The sequence below is a fragment of the Schistocerca serialis genome, chromosome 4, assembly GCF_023864345.2.
Source record: "Schistocerca serialis cubense isolate TAMUIC-IGC-003099 chromosome 4, iqSchSeri2.2, whole genome shotgun sequence".
In the NCBI taxonomy this organism is placed as follows: Eukaryota; Metazoa; Arthropoda; class Insecta; order Orthoptera; family Acrididae; genus Schistocerca; species Schistocerca serialis.
This window is the reverse complement of record NC_064641.1, coordinates 113,803,335-113,825,313: the sequence shown is the minus strand read 5'-3', so window position 1 is coordinate 113,825,313 and position 21,979 is coordinate 113,803,335. Positions and strand designations below refer to the sequence as shown.

Genomic DNA, 21,979 nt, shown 5'->3' with positions numbered 1-21,979 from the left:
GAACCAGTGTTGGTTGGAACGACAACAGTGCATCAATTTAACAGTGTAATAAGTGTTACACAATTTGGTCATGTGTTAAAACAGTGATAGTTTCTGCTGCATACGTACCTTTCTATTCTTCAGGAACTGTGAACTTTGTGGTTAAGCTTTTACTGCTCATAGATGTTTAACAGTAAACTATTGTAGCAGTATGTGTATGGTTTGCCGGCTAACTATTAATGAGGCTTATAGGAAGTTAGAACAATAGTGCACTGGCCATAAATAACCGTGTATTATTGGTGGGAGGGGGGGAGGGGAGGGGGGTTGTGAAAAGTGAAAGTAAAAGACTGTGAAATGCAACTGTGCATCTGTCAGCTACATCATTTACAGAAGACAGTACTGCACATCCACCCCCTATTTTTTCAGCCACTACATCGACACCGAGGACAACAAACGATCAACGAATAAATAAAGCATGCGGAACCACGATAGCCTGTGGGTGTTTGCTGCTGCAATCTTATTTGCGTTGCTGTTATCATCATCATTTTTGACTGAGAAAATAAGACATTGTTGTGATAGTACAGATGAAGAAATCGTGAAGATGGTGACAGGCAGTTATACCTAGTACTTGGCTCCACAGAATAAAAGAAACTGAAATAGAGTATCAAACACATCCGTATAAAGACCACTGCAGTAGCGTTACTGGAGAAACTAGTTGGCAAGCTGATGTCATTACATGTAGGTATAATATATTTTACAGTTTCTAAATTAACAAAACTGGAATAATTAAAACATTAAGTTATGTAGTGATTACATATTTTGACATAAGAACAAGCAGGTTTCGATTAAAACGGAGTATCCAACATAGAATATCATGAATATTAATGTGTGCAGTGCTATAGTATTCATTTTTGATGAGATATTAAACTCTGTTAAAAGAAATTCATCACCCCATTGAAAAATTTCTAGTTACTTCTGTATCTTTACAGATAAAGCTTTGAGTATTACTCATGCATCAGTGTATGCAACTCTCTACACGCTATCATTTGCAGAAAACCGTATTTTGATATCTTGAGCTATTTGTCAAATCTGATTGGTAATGAAACCACACAATTCACGTTGTGCATGGAGAGTACACAGGGCACAATGCGCGCAACCCTCCCATAGATACAAAATCAGTATCTTGAGAGTGGTGGTACATATCGCCCTGTTCTCAGATTCAGATACAATTTGATGTATGAGGTACATTTCATACACAGCAGTGAGTGACCTAAAATAATCCATATGGAAATTTTACACAATGTACAATTTTAAAATTTCATGCAATGCTTTACTTCATTGGGTAGCAAAAATAAATTCAGTCCTCTATCGAACAAAGATACTGTGCTGTTAGACGTGAAAGAACCAGACTTTTTCACCAGACAGTTATCTTAAAATTGGATGGAAGTATTTCATTCGCAGCCCACGTGTCTGCTCAACCGCATCACTCACAATTTGTGATTGGAATCAGCAGACATGGAATGAAAAAGTTAATAATGTGGTTCCCAATGATTGCCAATATAATATTGATATCACTGATGGCTTCATCCTTTCCTTGTGTTATTACAGCTATGCCTATTATTTCCTAAGCAAAATATCCGAGAATTTCATTTAAAAATCAGAAAATTATGCTTATGTCCTAGTGTCCTCTGTCACCTCCCAAGTAGTCATCTTGCACAATTATGCAATGATCCCAGTGTTGTTCCCATTTTTGGAAGCACTCCTGGAAACCTGCAGGGTGAAGGGTGTTCAGAACCCATTGATATTCCACTTGGATGTCTTCAGTCAAGTCAAATTGTTGCCCTTTGAATGCAGTTATCATCTTTGGAAACAGGTAGAAGACACGCAGCACTAGGTGTGGTGAGTAGAGAGGGTGGGTGAATGTTGCCATGTTATTTTCAGCCAGGAATTCCTTCACAACAATTGAGATGTGTGTGAGTGTGTTGTCATGGTGCACCAACCAGTCTTTCTTTTTCTACAACTCTACCCATTTACACCGAAAATTTTCCATCAGTCACCTCAAAACTTCACAGTAAACCTGCCCGTTCACAATGTGACCAGGTGGAAGAAACTTATTGTACACTATTCCTTGAATGTTGGGGGGGGGGGGGGGGGGGGGAGGAGGAGGAGGAGGAGGAGGAGGAGGAGGAGGAGGAAAGATCAGTATTAACTTCAAGTTGCTGCAAACTCGTCTAGCTATTTTCAGTCTTGGAGAAGATGGCGTTTTCCATTGCGATGATTGCCGCTTCATTTTTAGGTCACAACCATAGACCCAAGACACTCTTGAACTCGCCGTTGCAGCTCAGTGCAGGTCTGTATATTAAGGTTTTGTTGGTCAGTGCTGAGAAGGCTAATCTAATCTCTAATCTGAGGGGCAGACTTGGTTGCAGTTCATCTCGTGTTGAGTTCATCAGCGAGAATTTATTGACATGTACTGTATGACAGCCCAAGCCTGTTACAAACAACATGAATTGTCTGCCTTCAGTCTTCATGAATCATGTTCTGCACTTTCAGGATCATTTCTGGTATTGTGCTTGTTGACTGTTGACCAGAATTTTTGTGACCTTGATCAGATTCATGATCTTCCTTGAAGTGCCTGAACCACTCAAATGTTCTTGCTTGACTCAGTTCACTCTCACCAGATGCCTCTGTCACCATGTGGTGGGTTTCGGCTGTAGTTTTCTTCAACTTGAAACAGAATTTGATGCAAGTCTGTTGCTTCTTCACATTATCCATTTCACAATTTTCAGAAACACTGAAACACATTTCTGGTACGAGCCACTACAACTCACTACAGGATGCGCCAAAGTTGATGCAGTTTTGTGCTGTAGTAGCTAAGATGTGTACAGTCGTCTAACAGCGGAGCGTCATCCTGCTACAGGGTTGACTAGTACAATGAATTCTCGGATATTTGAATATATGTAGGACAGCAGGTTTATGGAAGAGTAAATATGAGAGAATACTATGGTACAGTGATGTATCGAAAATGACATGTCACTTTCATCACAGGCTTCCAACATCCTACTAAAAATACCAGGGAAGATGAATCCTTATGTGCGAAACAATATTGATAAACATATGTGCTTGCATATGCAGTGATTTACTTCTAGAGATGTTTTAAACAGAAAAAAAATTTAAGTTGTTAGAGTAACTGTATTTATTTTGTATTGGGGTTTGGTGAAATGCGGACGGGCAGATGAAATTGTCACACCTAGTGCACGAGGAATATTCAGCACAGGTGAGCCAGACCATGCGGCAAGCCAGTATGCAGGTAGTGTCTGGAGCATGGTCTCTCACACAGGTACTAGGTGACAACAAAGTCGCACTCAGCATTGAATGGTGAGCATGTCTATAGCAGTCAAATGGTTGAAACTATACAGAAAATCGATAAAAATATTAATGAAAAGTAGTGTTTCTGTGTTTCATTATAGCTTAACTGTTGGAGAACTTTCTGCAGATTTCGTGTAGTGTTTTGCATGAGAATGTGACTAAACAGTTAGGGTACCACATGTTCTTTGCTTACTGGGTTCCAAAACTCCTTTCTGAGAATCTTTTTTTATTACAGTACAGCAGGAGAAGACAGAATTGTGATTGGTAATGAGACACATTTCCTATACTAACCGAGAGGCAAAACAGAAGTCAGTGGTATGGGTTTATACCACCTCAACAAGCCAAAAGAAACCAAAGAATATGTGGGAGATGGAGAGGTTAGGACTGCCATTTTTTTGGACTGCCGAAATAATCTTGTTTGAAGATTACATGGAATGTGGAAGGACAACACATTTTGAAGCATGCTATGACTATTAACAGAACTAAGAAGAGCCATTCAAAACGAGTTTCTTAACCACTGCTGCTGTTCTTTTTGTACAGGAGCGCAGGGCTACACACTGCCCAGCAAACACAAAAATTGTTACATCAGTTCAGACGGGACATTTTTAACATCCTTTCTACAGCCCAGACTTGGTTGCAACTGATTTCTACCTCTTCAAACACATGTAAAAAGTGACTTGGCTGAAGAATTTTAATTTGCTATCACATGCTGGCTGCAATCTCAGGTTGCAGAATTTGATGCAATTTAACATCTCATCAAAATATGTGATAGTTAAATGTGGATGATGGTTATGTACAGAAGTAAAATGAAGGTGTAATTCTGAGGTTTTTCTAATTTGCTTTAACTATTCCAGTACCTTATTTACAGTCTAAAGTAGGTTATTTTCTGATGGGTTGAATTATGACAAAGTCAGACCTTCGTTCAAGGATCGGGGAAAGACAGCAAACTCTTGCCCTATTTCTATTTGTCCTGTCCTGTCCTTTCCTGCGAAAGGTGTGAGAGAAAGTAGCAGCAAACAAGATCAAAACTTTATTGTAAGAAATGATATCACTATAAGTAACCATTTTGGATTTCAACCACGAATGAAACCCTGGATGCAGTGAATAACCTTGTTGAAAAAATATGCAAGTTATTGGGTCAGAGGATTAAAGTTGCAGGTATCCTCTGTGATCTTACAAAAGCATTTGACTCTGTGAACCATATCTTACTTACCTAGAAATTAGGCAAATAGGGTATTAAGTGCAATGCCCTAAATTTGCTCATATCATACTTACACACTTCAAATGCCATGAATTATTATTCTAAATGGAGTACAGTATCGCAAGATATGCCTCAAGGCTCCATTTTGGGGGCAATCCTGTTCCTATTCTACATAAATGACTTAACCATATATATAAATTCTCCATCAGTTCTGTTTGCAGATGATGCTTCTGTTTTAATGGAAGATGATGACACAGAAAAACTTCCAAGCTCCATCATAAGCACACTGGATACCCTAGAAAACTGGTTGCAGTTAAAATGGGTTGAAACTGACCACTGCAAAAACCCAAAACCAAACATTCAAAATGTGTGGAACTTACAATGCAGTATAGCAATAGACTTCTGGAATAAGTTGACATGATTAAATTCCTAAGACTGAAATAGGACAAAAACTTAATCTGGAATACACATATTGACTTCCTATCAAATAAAATAAACAGCTTTTTATTTCATAGTTATTTTGAATCTTTTGTTATATATGGTACAATTTTCTGGGTAGTTAAAACAGTGTATCTCAAATACACTGCAAAAGAAAATTGTCAGATACATATCTACTGTAGCAGTCGCTCATTATTTTGGAAACTACATTTCCTAACTGTTCTCTCCATATACATTTATGAAATTATAATCTGCCTGCACAGCAGATTCAAATTCTTTGAGGAGAATAATTTTAACCACACATATAAGAAATAAAAATAATTTTATGCTATCCACACCCAAGTTGAAATTATATGCCTGGACTCCACGATGTATGGAGATGACAATATATAACAAGCTAATGGACAAAAACACATTTAATATGAAACCATAGATTTTAAAAACAATGCTACAGCAGATTCTGTTGTAGAAATGCTGCTATTCAATAGACCAATTCATAGAGGATGAAACCAAACATTTGAGCAAGAGGTAATTAAACGTTCGATTTTATTGTATGTATGAGGGTTGGAACTTAAATAGTGGTAACTACTTATTCCCAACTGATACAAAAGAGTTACATGTTTGCACCTGTTACTGTCCTTCAAAGTAGTCACCAGCGTTGGGTAGTACCCATTGCCAGCGGTGTGGAAGGCGTAGTATACCATTAGCAAAGCCTGTTCTGTTGATGGTGCAAATGGAGCAGTCTACTGACTGTCGAATCTCTGGAACAGTTCCGAAGCGAATGACACGAAGTGGTTCCTTCATCTTTGGAGTCAAAACAAAGTCACAAGGACTTAAGTCCGGGGAGTATGGTGGATGGTACAGTACTTCGGTTGATGGGACTGGGAAGTACTGTACCATCCACACCATACTCACCATCAACAGAACAGCCTCTGCTAACAGTATACTACTCCTTGCACATCACAGGCAATGGGTTCTACACAACGCTGGTGACTACCTTGAAGAATAGTAACAGGTGCAAACATGTAACTCTTTTGTATCAGTTGTGAATAAATGATGATAATGAGATACCATACTCCAAGGAGCATAGGGAACGATGCGGGTGACCCGCACCGCCGACTAGGCGAGGTCCTAGCGAAGGTGGTTTGCCATTGCCTTCCTCTGACCGTAATGGGGATGCATGATGATGATGAAGACAACACAACACCACCCTGTCATCTCGAGGCAGGGAAAATCTCTGACCCTGACGGGAATCGAACCCGGGACTCCGTGCGCAGGAAGCGAGAACGCTACTGCTAGACCACGAACTGCAGACTGCGAGCTATGAATAAATAGTTGCCACTATTTAAGTTCCAACCCTCGTATATAACAAAATTATAATTATTGACGTGTCTCCTATACCTGAATCAAATGACTTACATTATGTATATTATGATACCAATAAACAATAATTCAGAATTGAATGTGATAGCCCTAGCGTATCTGGAAGAAATCATCAAGACACAGTGTGGCTCTATATGGCTTATTTACTCTTGTATTGGAACAAGAAGAAAATATTGTGGGCTGGCACAGAAATGATGTTCAGACAATGATATATTTAAAAAAAAAAAAAAGCTTTATTTGTATGAGTTTTTAAAGTAAATAATGTGTGTTTCATTGAAGCGGATAACAATTTATTGGTTACAGAAATTCATTTGAAGTTGGTAAAGATCTGTAAGGAACATGCTTCCTAATTTTCGAGCCTCAAAATGGGCAACTGAATTCAGACATGGCCATACCCTCCCTGATGCTGGTTCATGAATTGGATGTGTTCTAGTGATTACAAGTGTTAGAAATAGCCAGTGCTATAGATATATTGGATCTGACCCATTCTGACATCTGGAGATTGCTTTTAAATGTAAAGTGTCTTGAGGTTACGGCAGCTGGAGGCATATATAGAACTTGTCAAAAAAGTGAAGCCCCCAGAAGAGGAGGAGGAGGAAACGAAATTAAGCTTCACAGCCTGAAAGGGTATGTGATGTTTTCCTGTGATAACAAATTTGAGTGAGATTTACATAGAACTTGGCAATATAAGCCCACTTAACAGGGTGATGTTGCCATCACCTCTGCCCTGGATGCGTGCACTGATTCAGCTAGGAAGGGTATCACAAACTTACTGTAGCCCCTTCTGAGGCAAGCTGGCCTGCAGCCATTGTAACTGGTTCTTGATATACTGGATACTGGCACTGGGATGGAACTGATATCCCACACACATTCCATCAGGGACAGATCTAGAGATCTTACTGCCACAGGAGTTCCTCAGCGTCGTGCAGCCAGTTCATGGAGATGTGCCATGCACGGATAAGCGTTGTACTGTTAAAAAATGATGCCATGATTCTTCCATGTGGGTGGTAGCACTTGCAATACAGAATGTCTGTAATGTATCATTTTGCTGGCAGAGCTCCCTCAGTCGCTAGCAGCTGTGACCTGGAGTCATACCTGATGGCCCCCACACGACGACTCCAGGAGTAACAACACTGTGCCTCTCCAAAACATCAGAAGAACGTGACCTCTCCCCAGGTCACCTGGCTGCCACTGTACTCACCAGTGATAGTCATCTGGAATAGCACAGAACTGATACTCGTTGCTGATCACAATGTGATTCTGTTCATCAGCAGTTCATGCTTCCCAGTAATGGCACCACTCTAACTGCAGCTGTTCTGTGTTGTTGTGTGTGTGTGGCAGTCTGCATATGGGATGGTAATTCCACAGTCTGGCATAAATCTGAGTGCCATTGTCTGTAGATCTCGTGGAGGAACAGAGCAAGCCAAGTTTTGCAAGGTCTCTGTGGAATCCATCTTCATTTTTATAGAAGAGGTTTTGTTCTCCGGAAATGTCATAAGTCTTGAGCGTAAGACATGTTCCATAGTTCTATTACATAACAACAAAAAAACAATCAATTTTTGACAATATAATTTAATTTTACAGGTAAAAAAAATCTACTCGCCAAGCAGTGGACAGGAGCACGTGCGCACTTATACACACACACACACACACACACACACACACACACACACACACACACACACACACACACACACGCGCGCGCGCGTGCGAAGGAAGAGAGGTGAAGGAAAAGAACAGGAGAGGTTTAGTAAAAGGGGTACAGCTCGGGAAAGTCGCTCAGATCCACGAGTCGTGGAAGACTTGATCCCAAGTATTCTAAGTGATATCTCAGTTGATGACATATGTCTGAGACAAAGTGGGAGTCTGGATGTCTTCTGTATATTTTGCAGAACAAAGTAATACTTAGATACTATCCCTTATACTCGCTTTATACAGGGTGGTTTTGTTGCACTTAGTGTTCCAAGTGCTGTAGTGTGGACTGTATACATCGCAGGATGCTGAAACGTTGTAGGTACATCCATTAATCGGCCCAGTCATGGAATATGCTAAAAAAAAAAAAAAAAAAAAAAAAAAAAAAAAATAAATAAAAAAAAAAAAAAAGAAAAAAAATATTTCCATGTTCTGCCACCAGGGAAAATATGGTGCTGTAACACTCAGAATGTGAAATGTGTCCAGTTTTGATGTCAGAATGCTGTTCATCACTTGGTGAAGCATATTGATTTCTTTTGTGACATGACTGTTGGTGAAGGGTTAAGAAGGTTTGAAGTTTTCGTTATGGAACACGATAGCTATTGAGAAGAATGACCGTGCACTGCTGGTAAAGTTGTTTTGGCAGAGCAGCAGCAGTAGCAGTGCTACACTGTGGGAATATCACTGGCAGAAATAGCCCCATATCTATAAATGGGCTGAAGAATATGATAAGAAATTCCGTGGCAGTTGTTGATGAAATTGATGTAGCTATAGCCGAAGGTGCAGCACGTGCTTGAATTCTGCAGCCAGTACTCAGGCAGTGTCATGGGAATTCTCTCTCCTCTGGTCAGTAGTTCAAAAGATTTTGCTGTGCATTCTACACAGTATCCCTAAAAGATTCATAAGGTACACCAACTGATAGGCTACAATGCTGTGACTTTGCCCCTTGTTTTTTTGCAAATATGGAAATGGGTGACATGTGGCCGGAGGATATTCTTTGGACAGATGAGGCACATTTTACTCTATATGATGCCTTGAATATCCAAGACTGTCACGTATGGGGTTCTGCTCTGCCACATGTTGTGCAGGGACATTCACTGCACCCAGCTTATGTGACTGTGTTGTGTGGTTTCACAAGATCATTCATTCTCGGTCTGTTTTTCTTCAAGGAGACAATACCTCATAGGCCTGTTGCATGTACTGTGACCTTTGCACATTATAAAGACCTCCTTGTGCAACATGTGATTCCAACTTTCCAAGAGTGCAGCTGTGTCCACACCACTATTTTTGTGCAAAATGAGGAAACACCACATGTTCACTTGCCAGGTGAAAGATTTGCATCAAGAAACCTTCGGTAATGACCGCGTCATCTCTAGGCAGTTTGAAGATGTGTGGCCTTCCATATCCCCCAACCTAAATCCATGTGACTTCCGGTTGTGGTGATATATGAAAGATTGTGTCTATCAGGATATTAATGAACATACTTGGGATGCAATGTATACAGCCCGCACTGCAGGACTTGAAATGAAATGCCTTCAGTTTGGTTATAACCACCCTGTACATAATACAATGATCCCATTAGTAAAGAAATAAAGGATGATGCATGGGTGAGATTTGAGTATACCATTGCTGTTGATCAACTGCATTTCAGCTAGTGTGCTAGCCCACTAAACTATTAAGACATTATTAATGACGGCAAGACCTGTACGTAACCTCGAGTGCCTCTTCAAATTCATAATTCTAGTAGTTTTCTTGCATGCTCATAGTATATGTTGTTCATGCAAAGTGAAGAAGTTTTTCAGCACTCATGTGCAGCTATAAATAATGGTCAGTTTTCAGAATGATACTAGTCCCCTTGAGAAGTGATTGACTTGTGGTTAGTTGGCCACACATCAAGATTTTAGCAGTGGCTAATTATCTTGCCCTGTCAAGAGTATATTTCAGAAAAGTAGGCTCACTGTACGAAAAACTTGTCACCCTTGGGAGACGTAATGCTAACACTGCCTCTAGCCTTTGATAACTGCCTCTGTTTGGGGAGTAGGAGTGTCCACAAGTTTCTTCAAGTAGACCATATTCAACTGAAGCCAGTCTCTGATCAAATCCCATAGAACTGCCGCTGTTCACTACATTTCATCTGCTGTTTCAGATAGTCCCAGACATTTTCTATGGTATTAAGATTGGACAATTTAGTTGAACTCTCGAGGTTCGATAAGATGCCAGAGAGTTTGTCAAATGGGGACCGCACATATGCCGCCTTGTGAATGTGGCTGTTGTGATATTGTAAGACAGGAGTGTCTACTGGATACTCAACACAAAGATGTAGCAGAAAGGGCAACATTCGCTCATTGAGAATGTCAAATAAATGTCGTGATTCATATTTGGGGTAACCCTAATTAATAGGCCCACATCACAGTACAGAGAAACACTGAGGATTACAGTTGCCTCATTGGCAGTCAGTGCACTTGATGCCTCATATAGAAGTTACGGACCTTTGAAGAAGATTGTCACTGACGAGGCTTGACACTCGCTTGACATTGTGGTCATAACCTTGTGAAAATGAGATAGCTCCTTTCCGCCTTTGTTTGTGTGTCTTAACGTTGAACCACCTTACTGTGCAAATTCAGTACAACTGACTGAGATGTACAAATTGACTGCTTCTCTGCATTACTTATGCCTGTGGTGGTGGTGTTACATGATCACCTGTTACCATTTCTACACTGTCTGCAGCATTCCAAAGTGACCAGTGTGCTCTCTTAAGGGGATTAACCAATATTTTGTTCCAGTCAGCTTATAATATATTACGACTGAACAGGCCTTGAAGGACTGGATCAATCGACCGCCGTGCCATCATTGGCCCGTAGGCATCACCAGTTGTGGATATGGAGGGGCACCTTGCTGTTGTTAGATGAAATGAGACCAGAGCCACTACTTCATCTATGTCTACATGGATACTCTGCAAACCACATTTAAGTGCCTGGCAGAGGGTTCATCGAACCGCCTTCACACTAATTCTTTATTATTCCACTTTTGAAAAGTGCACGCAAAAAACAAACACCCATATCTTGCCATGCAAGCTCTAATTTCCGTTAGTCTATTATGATGATCGTTTCTCCTTATGCAGGTCAGTGTCCATAAAATATTTTTGCATTCGGAAGAGAAAGTTGGTGATTGAAATTTTGTGAGCAGATTTCACCACAATGAAAAGTGTCTTTGTTTTGATGGTGTCCATTCCAAATTGTGTATCATATCTGTGACACACTCTCCCCTCTTTCGTGATAATACAAAACATGCTCTTTGTACTTTCTCAATGTATTCTGTTATTCCTATCTGGTAAGAATCCCAGATTGTGCAGCATTACTCCAAAAGAGGATGGACAGGTATAGTGAGGCAGTCTCTTTAGTAGATGTGTTACATTTTCTAAGTATTCTGCCAATAAAACACAGTTTTTGGTTTGCCTTCACTACAACACTTTCTGTGTCCTTTCCAATTGAAATTGATTGAAGTATTTTGTTGAATTTATGGACTTCAGATTAGACCAATTTATTGTGTAACAAAAGTTTAGTGGATTCTTTTTCGCACTTGTGTGGATGATCTCACACTTTTCATTATTTATGGTCAACTGCCAATTGTTGTACCACTTAGATATCTTTTCTAAACCATTTTGCAATTTGTTTTGATCTTCTGATGAGTGTAATAGATGATAAACGAGAGCATCATCTGCTAACAACCTAAGACACCTGCTCGTATTGTCTCCCAAATCAGTTGTATAGATAAGGAACAGTAAAGGGCCTATAACACTACTTTGGGGAACATCAGAAATCACTTCTGTTTTACTTGATGACTTTCCGTCAGTTATTATGAACTGTGACCCCTCTGACAGGAAATCATGAATCCAGTCACATAACGGAGATGATATTCCATGAGCACGCAATTTCACTACAAACTTCTTGTGTGGTACAGTGGCAAAGGTCTTTTGGAAATCTAGAAATGCGGAATCAATTTAAAATCCATTGTCAATAACACTCAACACTTTGTGTGAGTAAAGAGCTAGTTGTGTTTAACACACAATATATGTTCCAGAATCCTGCTGCGTATCGACATTAATGGTATGACCCTGTAATTTAGTAGATTAGTCTTACTACCTTTCTTGAATATTGGTGTGGCCTGTGCAACATTCCAGTCCTTGGGTACAGATCTTTCATTGAGCGAACGGTTGTATATGATTGTTAAATATGGAGCTATTGCATTAGCATATTCTGAAAGGAACCTAATTGGTATACAGTGTGGACTGGAAGACTTGCTTTTTGTAAGTGATTTACGATGCTTTGCTACTCTAAGTATATCTACTTCTGTTATTTGTGTTGGCAGCTGTTCTCGATTGAGTTCTGGAATATTTGCTTTTCTTTGGTGGAGGAATTTCTCAATCATCTAGCTCCTCTGTACGCCTCACGAGGGCTGAGTACACCCCACTTGCCGAGAGTGCTCAGCAGACCCAGATGGTCACCTGTCAGAGTGCTAGCTGAGCTCAACAGTGCTAACTTCTGTGATGTGACAGCAAGTCTGTTGGCAAATGGGGAGCTTGTAATGTATCTCCAATCTGTGTGTGCCTTGCATAGCTTCCCAGGTTGCATTGATGAGTCATATTGCTGCCAAATTAATTCTGCATCAACTAAGTTTCTTATTTTGAGAATCACCAATATGACTGATGTACCTCTTAAACATGTCATTGAAGTGGGGCAACCATTACTATGCTGTACCGTGCATTGATAATGTATGTAGCAGTCCCCTACAATAAAAAGTACATAAGTGACCGGGGACAAACATGAGCGCACTGGTGCATCAGGTTTATTATTTCAGCTGTCATACAGAATAGGAAATGGCTGCAAAAAACATCGAATTGACAGTTGTGATAAGGACTTCACATAAGAAATAGTGAACAGTTGTTATTTTAGTGTGAATAACTGCTCTTGAAATCAATTAACTGTTTGCAAATGTTGCACTGACTTTGTTTTGTTTTTCAGTGTCTCAGTTATGAGTTCAAATTACTCTGAAACTATGGAGCCCCTTTAATTAAAATTGTTCTGAACTGTAATGGGAGTAATCAAATTCACCCTTAACATTTGCATTCATTGGAAAACTGGCACTCTTCCAGTACATAACCATGGATTTCTTTGCTTTACTTTCAGTGTGTTCCAATAAATGTCCCAATAAAATTGCAAAACATTTAGAATAGGGAATGTAAGCAGTGCACTTGAAGCCGACTTCTGCAAGACAGTTGGAAAAGTTTGAGGCTGAATATAATGTTCACTGTAACTTGCTTACAATTAATTTGGAAGAATTCGATTCTGACACGTAACGGGTGTGTGTCCTTATCCTACCACGCTGAGCAAAAGTAGAGCTGTATACCTGTTTTTGCAAAATGTTTCCAGCGAAACAGATCTTCATAATATTACATACAAACAGAATGACTGGAAGGTATTTGTCCATAAGAAGGCAAAAATTCCGTTACTGCTGATATACAAGCACATTTAAAAGCTTTGGGAGCTATTTGTTCTTTTCTTGAGGATGAGAGAGAGAGAGAGAGAGAGAGAGAGAGAGAGAGAGAGAGAGAGAGAGAGAGAGAGAGAGAGGGGGGGGGGGGGGGGGGGGAGAGAGAGAGAGAGAGAGAGAGAGAGAGAGAGAGGGGGGGAGAGAGAGAGAGAGAGAGAGAGAGAGAGAGAGAGAGAGAGAGAGAGAGAGAGAGAGGAGGGGGCCGGGGTATTGGAAAGAAGGGGGAGGTCACTCTATCCCAAGGATGAGAGTGATCCACCTGTTGAGAGTACAAGAGAAAGCAGTTTCTGTTTCCTTTAGTCCTCTCGTCCAGTGCTCTGAATAACCTCCCCCCTTTGATAAAGGAACTAGTTCTTACGAAAGATAGAAATGGAAAAAACCCTTTTTCATTCATAAAAAAAATTCAGACTGGCAGAGATCGTGAATCGTCTTACTGCAAATGTTGCAGGCACCTCCTGTGAAGCCACTGTTGCAGCAGTTAGAAGCAGAGCTGTCAGATACCGAGATATCTGATATCAGCCCTGAGGATGGGGATAAGACTGCTACTGTCGAGAGAAAGGTTTGTCTACCATCCACAAACTTGCTGTTCACTTTTCTTTTACCAAGTTTTCTGACTTTTGAAGAATGTAATGCACTATCCCAATAAAATTACAAAGCTATTAATTATTGTTTGATTTGGCAAGATAATTTCTCTGACAATGCAAATCTCACATTAACTTCTAACAACATCTCCTTTCTTCTTTCCTAAATTTAAACAGTTTTTATAGCAAATTATTTTACTGGTTTATTTAATTTTAATTTAGAATTTTTGTAAAATTCACTATCATGGAAGGATGACTAAAGTTTTATGACATCAGTTTATTGTAATGTGCATATCAGTAAGTCATGTCTACTTCTTTCCAAAGTTTTCTCACTCACATTTAACATATGATCTAGTTGTAAAGAAAATAACAAATTTTTTCCAGATATCGTCATAGTTTTCAGAATGAATATATCACTGTACAGATTAGAGTATACTTATATTGTAACTTCCTAACATCTTAAAATCACAATTCAAACTGAGAAGTTTCATAGTGTTAATGTGTCGGAGAACCTCATTAGTGATTTTAAACTTCTGTTTTGAAACAATCCCCGATGCTGTGAAAAAGTTGTTCTGCACAGTATGCATTCTCAGTTGTTCAAAAGAGGTTCTGAAGTGTTTGTAGCTGAGGTACAAGCAGATTAAGTTCTCATAATTCTCAAAATGTGGAACACTTTTTAGTCATCCTTGTGTGATACTGCAGTTTAAAGTTGTTGACATATCTGTTCCACATGCAACTTTTAGAAATATCAATTTGAAGAAAATATTGTTTTTTAATTGTTCTAAAAATCTAATAATGCGTTATTTTTAAGCACTTATCAAAACACTTTGCACTGAAAATTTATAATCTGTACAGGCACCATCAGAACTTAATGACTATCTTTTGTAAGCTCGCTTCTTTCACCAATTTCGATATGACTGCAGCCTTGTGAGGATCTCAAATGCAGTGTAGACTTCATGAAATTAATGTGTGAAAATTTACTCACTTGAGCATGCTCATTTAATTGTATTTGGCTTGTGGTAATATCTAGATCAGATGATGCATTAGGTGGCCAGTCGAAGCACTTCAGCAATTCTTTCTTCCTGCTATTTTACTGAACAATATAGACAAAGTTTCAGTGGTTAACACTAGAACATAGGCCTGTATGTTGACCGAACACTCGGCACTTTTCTTCTTGTACCGCTATCCTCAACTTCTGTAGAGAACCTCAATAGCAGCTAGTATAGAAATAGGATTTTAGTCTCTTAACTTTACAAATGAACGGACAACAGCATGCATACAAATATTCACAATGGTTTTGTTGTAAAATTTTGAAAGAGAGTAACTCTTTCAACAATTGTATAGTTTTGAATTGCAAAAATTGTAGAATTTATTTTATCAAATTTTCTTGAATAGAGAAATAAAGCTGGAAAAGCACACATCACATGTCTGATATCAACAAAGAAACAGCAGATGTTCAAAATTAACCATTGTGACTGCATAATTGTTGTTTTATTGAATTAATTTCTGGTGATGGTATAATAGCTAAATCAAGTGCAACTTTTTCTAATTTGCGTCCTCACGAACTGACTAGTAATGCACATCCTGGTACACAGCTTACTATATAATACAATCTAATGCCTTAGGTCTAGTTCCAGCTGTTGGATTGGGTGTTTAGGGCACTACTGCTGCAGAGATGCAGCTACTTAAGTGATTATAATGCACTGTGTTTGCAAAATTAGTGCAGAGCTTAAATGTGGGGAGGTTTATCCATTAAACTATTTTGATACAATGATTTCTGATTATAAGTGTGTCACAGTGGTCTAGATGACGATGATGATGATGATGATGATGATGATGATGATGTAATTTCAGCTCTGACTTCTTAGAACACTATAACCTTTCAGAACTGTATATGCATTCAGTAACAATGTCTAGCACACATTATGGTCATCACATCTTGACTGAATTAAACAGGCATGTAGAAAAGGAGTTTCTTGTGAGGCAGGTATTATTCACGTTGGACGACTGTAAGTATTCTTTCCATGGTCAGGATCATAGAGATATCATTGTATCATAAGTAGGAGAGTGTGTTTAGCTGTGAACAAACATTTTTCAGTTATGTTCAAGAGAAAAATCACACCCTTGCCTTATTATCCAGATCTACATTTTCAAACAGTGGAAACTCTGGGTTGAAATATCAGCACTATTAGGAGAAGGCTAGATTGCTACTCACCATAAAGGTGACCTGTTGACTTGCAGACAGGCACAGTGAAGAGACTGTTACACATTAAAGAGGTTAGGATGGAAAAGGAGAGGAGCTGTTAAAGGAAAAGGACAGGTGGGCACCTTGGCAGAGGATGGCACGCAAAAGAGGATGCTGGAATGTGAAAAGGGGTGAGGTGATAGGACAAGGGGGTGGAAAATGTAGAGTGGTCGGTGTGAGGTCAATAGGCCATTGAAATTGAGCATGTTGTGCCATAGAGTGGTCCACTTTGCTCTTGGCCACAGTTTGGAGGTGGCCATTCGTCCTGGTAGGCAGCTGCGTGGTAGTCATTGTAATATAAAAAGCTGTGCAATGGTTGTGCGGAGCTGGTAAATGACGTGCCTTGCATTCAAAGGTGACCTGCCCTTTGATGGGGTAAGACAAGCCTGTGCCAGAATGGGAATAGGAATTGATGGGTGGATGAATTGGACAGATCTTGGACCTGGATCTTTCACAGGGAAGGGGCTGGGATTTGGAGTGGCATAGGGATGGAGTAGGATGTTGTGGAGCTTGGGTGGCTAACAGGCCAGCACTTTAGAAGCAGTGGGAAGTTTCTCAGGTAGGATGTCCCTCATTTCAGGGTGCGATGATAGGTAATCAAAGCCCTGATGAAGGATGTGGTTCAGTTATTCCAGTTTGCAGCAATATGTTGAGGTGGGCTTGCTTGTGTGAATGTGTGTTTTCTTTGTTGAAGAAGGCTCTGCCCAAAAGCTTTCTATTGTGTAACAGTCTTTTCATTGTACCTGTCTGCAAGCGAATGAGTCATCTTTACGGTGAGTAGAGATTTACGTTTTCCACTGTTTTCAGCAATTTCATTGCTCACTCTTTCTTCCTTTCACAGCAAGTAACCTAGTGCACAATTTTTAATGAATCCATTGGCAATGATACATTAGTCCCATTACAAAAAAGTTCCAAATATTTATGACTGTATAAGGCTATGATTTTTGGGCAAAAGAAGTCCAAACATCAGATACTTATCACAGACATTATTCTGTTCATGTAGAGAATCCAGTAAGTCAACCAACTGTGTTGCAACTTAGCGCTGTTCAGTTTCTAAAATGAAAGAACTCTAAATGTGATGAAGTGTGAAACGACCAGCCATTTGTTTTTACTGATGAGCAGATGCGGAAAGTGGATGGTGATGTTTGTTTACAGGCACCTGTCAGTCCCTGTTGCCAGAGCAATTTCTCATTGTTTTGGCTAATTTCACTTACTTGTTCATCAGTTTCATGGCCAACCTCATTACATAAGACTAATTTGTTTTAATTTGTGAGCATACAGCTTTATACAAGGTGGATCTGAAAAGCTTGATGAATGGTCTCAAAAAAGAAAGGAAACAGGAGTTAGAAACAAAATACTTTTACTGGCCCTCAAAGTAATTGCCATCACCTGCAACACACTTTTGATATCGCTTGTAAAGCTGTTGGAAATGGTCAGCAAACACATCTTGTGGAATCACTTGAAAAAGCAGGGTCACATGCTGGGTATCTGTATCATCACAGGAGATGAGACCTGGTGCTACCGGTGCACTCTGGAATTGGAGTGACAATCAGTGGCATGGTATCCATCATCTTCCCCACCTTCCTCGATTAGAAGTTCGTTGTGGTTGACTCCTCGCTGTCATAAAAAAGGCTGTCAAAAGTGTCTTAGTCTTGGATTTTGTGAGCCAACTGTTTTAGGGAAGTGGGGAAGATGAACACCATACCATTTACTGTCACTTGGTCCCTTGATTGTATAGGTAGAACCAGGTCTCAACTCTTGTAACAATGCAGATATACAACAACTGACCACAGTGCTGTGATTGCTTCCACAAGAAGCATTTGCTGTCAGTTTCTGACAGCTTTACTGCTGGTCAGAAGTGTGTTGTAGCTAATGGTGATTACTTTTAAGGCCAGTAAAAGTATTTTGTTAGTAACTTTTTTTCCCTTTCTTTTCTGAGACTTAACTTTTCTGGTGCACCTTGTAATTTGTGAACATGGAACGTCACTGGTAGACAGTATGATGACATGACATTCTCTTCACGTACTGCATGTAAGTTGTGATGGATACCAAACATTTGAGGTTCTTTTAACAAAATTTTTATTATCGTACTGACTTCCTAACTGGTAGTCTCGTCAATTGCAAAACATGCTTTGGATGAGTACTGTAGAGAGAGAACGGCTTTCACAACCTTTCCCTTGCAGAGACGGACATGTACTGACAAGGGGAAGGCCTCAGACACAGCCAGCCAATTTGGCTTACGTTTGACAGATCACTTGTGTGCAACCAAAAATGAAAAACTTAAGACATTTTGACTCAGTAGCCCCCACTCCTTTTCCCTCGTTTTTGAGAAAATCACTCCTAAATTTCATAACATGCAATCAACTCAAAATTGACAGGATCAATAAATAATAGAAAATTCAGTGTTTTTTGTTTATATGGGAGCCACATTTGGATATTTTCCTGTAAATCGAGGAAAGAAAGTTATTTGACTGTCACTTATGTTCCTATAAGGTAAACACTGTTCAATGAAAGTGCTACTGACGTAGCAATCGAGGCTTCTGGCTGTAGAGTAGAGAATCTTTGTTCAATTGCCAGAGGCCTTCAGCAGCTTTTTTTCCCATTTGCAACTCTTTACTGATCAAAATTGCTCACAATAGGAGGGCTAATAAAGAATTTTCTATTTCTTTCTTTCTTTTTGGGTGTGCCTTATGACAACTCAACTCTTCTGCTTTTTGTTGAGTGGTATCCTTGAATACAAAATGCTTAATAAGATAAGTAAATCAGTGAGGAATAATAATAAATTGTACAAATAAATTTCTCAAAAGGCTTGGTGTAGTAAAGCACTAAAACTTTAATCCTAGAAACTTTACAGTGGCTCTTTCAATCACGCTGTTGAAATTCCTCTGTTTCCTTTTGAACAACCAGATGGATGGTATCGTCATGAATACGTTCAAAGCAAATTTACTCATGGCACCAAGAATGTCTAATGAATGGAATCTTGTCTAAATTACATAGTTCCTTCTAAAGATTTGGTGGAAAAACAGACTTTGTTTAAATTTATATATTTATTTTTGCAGTTAATTTTGATGCATATCAAGCATACCATAACACTGTCTGAAAGATCCGTGCTGAAAAATAGTCATCAATTATGCTTGAATTGTTACTGCATCCAGATTATTGTGCAATTCCCAATGGGTTTCCAGAAGCAATCTGCAAGTCTGAAACCTCAAAACGAAATTTTTAACTCTGCAAAAGAAATAAGTATTGCATAGCTGGCACACAGGTGTGCACTTTACCAGTATTGCTTCTACTGTGCAAGTTGGTTGACCCTTATCATCTATAAACATGTTAACATAGTTAATGGTTACTGATTTGTCCACCTCAGGAATCCTGTGTTGAACAAAAGATGTTATCAGCAACATGTGGTTTTCAAATGTTTGTAACTTTATCAAACCAGATAAGGGAATGAATAACTTAAATATTGTCTGCCACAACATGTGCGCAGGGATGTAAAATGATGCTACACATAATTTACGTTTGAAAGTATTTGCGCCCCCCCCCCCCCCCCCCCTCCACCCTTCTCGCAACTGAAGTGTAGCAATTTGCTTACCTAGTGTCTTGTAGATGTCGCCCTTGGTGGTTTCTTCTGTCAGTCACAAGCTCTAATGCTTGTGCAATAAACAGTGCAGTAATAAGGTGGCAAGTGGATAGGTTTAAATGCTTAAGTTGTAAAATGTTAGGATGTCAACTAATTTTGTGTTGTTTATCCAGTTGCAAAATTTGTAAAAATTTCTAGAACCAGTCTATCATTGACATTCATAATGAGATTCCCAGTCATTAAGCACCACAAAAGTCACAAAATACTTCACACAGTCTGGTAATCTAAAGAGGCAACTTTAACAATGAAGTCCACCCTTATGTGGAGTTGCACTTCGCAGTTCACTTGTAGCTACCTCAAAAACCAGTAATAGACTGCCTTGAATTAACACAACATTGTACAGGTATGTCATCTGAGGCAATTTTTCAACAAACTGTTCCTCCTTTGCATGAGATCAGGTTTTATGCAAGGATTCATGTATTACCTCCTCGGAAACTGATCATAGACTGGCATTGAACTATCCTAGCAGTTTGGCACCTATTTTCTCAGGGCGCACTCCTGATTGGTCCATACTTTACCTCAGTAACTATTGACAGCAACCAAAATTTATAATCATCATTTCCTGACAAATTGAGTGATACCGGAATTATTACTAATAAGTGATCAGTGCAAGTAATGTCATCAGCATAGTTGAAGGGGTATATTAGTATTTAAACAATAAATATAAATAATAAAAAATTAACTACTTGACCCCGAGCATTGTTTTATGATTCATTTGTCATTTGTAGTCGACAACTGTTAAATTATGATGCTTACAGTGCCATCTATTGCTACATTTTGTAACTGTTTATTTTTCTTTTGCCATAAATTTTCTCCCTTCTCCTACAATATTCGGTAACAATTTGGCGTCTTTCTGACCAGTGGTGTTATTCCTACAGCGTTTTCAAAGTTTAACTTTAATTATAATCGCCCTGTATAACTGTAAGGAAATATCGACATCATTAATGGAATAATTAAACAACTAAAAATGCACATGAGGCTGTCTTACTGACAGCTGTCTCTGAGAAAATAAATGTTTAAAATCAGTAGTTTCATGCATTTTTATGATGTGTCTGTCTGTTATTGCTCCCGAAGTCCGCACCTGGTAGCCGAGTAGTCACCGCGACAGAATGTCGTACCTAACGGCCCGGGTTCGATTCCCGGCTGGGTCGGAGATTTTCACCGCTCAGGGACTGTGTGTTGGGTTGTCCCTATCACAATCATTTCATTCCCATTGACACGAAAGTCACCGAAGTGGCGTCAACTCGAAAGACTCGGATCAGGCGAACGGTCTACCCTACGGGAGCACGGCATTTCCATTGCTCCCAAAAAGGCAAGATGTAATTTCCCTTCTTGCAGAAACATTTCAGGCTCTGGTTGATCCACAACCAAGTAATGTTAAAAATTATTATAGTCTTCCTTCTTTTTTTAACCTTGGGATTTTCGCTCTGTGAGAAAACGTTTTCATGGAAGTACCTTTGCAATATGGCAGTGAAGTAAAACTGTTTTTTCCCAGTGTCCGTAAGACTTAAGATAGCCCAGTGTGTCTCTGTCATGGACATAAGTACAGATATTTTGGCTGCACGTCTTGGTCATGATCCCCCCCCCCCCCCCCCCCCCCCCCCCCCCTTTGAGAATACATGCATCATTATCGTTGTCATTGTCAGACACTCGTTTTGCGTTTGTAGAGATTACTTTTAACCATCAGATCTTCAGTTACATTTAAGTCTCTGACCAGTGTGCTTGGGTACTGTTCATATCTCCCAGAAATTCAACTTGAGATGAAATTTAATTCTGGCATACTCAGAAAGGTGGAAGTTGTCAGAATTACATCACAGGTATGCTGCTTCTCACCATCTGTTGTCATTTAAATTCTTATCTAGCAGCTACATAAATCCTTATCCACTAGTGTAAAGGTGTCA

The 21,979-nt window shown here is 39.4% G+C and overlaps 1 protein-coding gene across 1 annotated transcript in view; it reads left to right on the top strand.

Annotated features, from left to right (window-relative positions):
- The window catches only part of LOC126474300 (uncharacterized), a 175,845-nt gene that overhangs the window by 97,663 nt on the left and 56,203 nt on the right, over window positions 1-21,979 (top strand). The window contains exon 21 of the mRNA XM_050101766.1: window positions 14,061-14,171. Coding sequence (XP_049957723.1) covers window positions 14,061-14,171 — 111 coding nt within the window. The remainder of the gene's footprint in view (window positions 1-14,060; window positions 14,172-21,979) is intronic.